Source organism: Gekko japonicus, unplaced genomic scaffold (genome assembly GCF_001447785.1).
Source record: "Gekko japonicus isolate JY-2015 unplaced genomic scaffold, Gekko_japonicus_V1.1 scaffold275, whole genome shotgun sequence".
Lineage (NCBI taxonomy): Eukaryota > Metazoa > Chordata > Lepidosauria > Squamata > Gekkonidae > Gekko > Gekko japonicus.
In genome coordinates, this window is record NW_015170895.1 from 470,334 (window position 1) to 471,144 (window position 811).

The window sequence follows — 811 nt, forward strand, 5'->3', positions numbered from 1 at the left end:
GGGGGGGTTCTCCAGCCTACCTCATTGGAGACGTCCACCACGAGGTCATCGCTCTTGTCCCCGTCGCTGTCCTAAAAAGAGAAACCAAGAGCTGACCTGTCACTGAGCCGGTCACTGCCCGCCCTGCCTTCGGACACTCACACACACAGAGCCGGAAAGCGGCCGCCCTGCGCCCTGCGGACTCACGTATCGGCTCAGGCTGTCTTTCTCCTCGGCTTTCCGCTTCTTGGCGTCGAGGCCGTAGTCTGAGGAGCTTCGGTGCTTCTCGCTGGCCCTGAGGCTCTCGGACGGGGAGATGGAGTTATTCTGCAGCAGAAAAAGAGCGGGAGGTTGAGGACGCGCCGTTTGCAAACGGCTGGCTGGATGAGAAAGGAGAGGTCCGCGGTGAAACCGCAGGGCACCTCCGTCCCACAAGAGGCGAGTTCCAATTCTACTCAGCTTTGGATAGCCGAGAGTGCATTCCTCACCGTTACATGGAAATCCGACTAGCCTCTGGCACAAAGGGGGCTTTGCCTACACAGAGGAAGGTGATGCAGAAATCCCCTTCCCCGCAGGCACGCCACTAGTAGGAAAGCTGCACTGCCCTCTGACACCTCCTTTGGGAAAGCATTTCTTGTGGCCATCCTCCCAACAGCCTTGCAAGGTAGGCCAAAACACTACTTCCCATGTATTGCACATGGAAAGCTGGTGGTGTGACTTGCCCAGGTCCGCCTTGTGAATTTGTGGCGGAGGCAACACTCGAAAAGGTAGATTTCCTGGATCACCATTCGATCGCATGGACACAAGAAACAGATTAAATAAAGAGGATGGA

General features: G+C 56.5%; 1 protein-coding gene across 2 annotated transcripts in view; it reads right to left on the minus strand.

Moving 5' to 3' along the window:
• The window catches only part of TLE3 (transducin like enhancer of split 3), a 62,790-nt gene that overhangs the window by 17,129 nt on the left and 44,850 nt on the right, over positions 1–811 (minus strand). For both annotated transcript variants that reach the window (XM_015418511.1, XM_015418510.1), the window contains exons 7-8: positions 187–306; positions 21–71 (exon numbers count right to left, since the gene is read on the minus strand). In XM_015418511.1, coding sequence (XP_015273997.1) covers positions 21–71; positions 187–306 — 171 coding nt within the window. The remainder of the gene's footprint in view (positions 1–20; positions 72–186; positions 307–811) is intronic.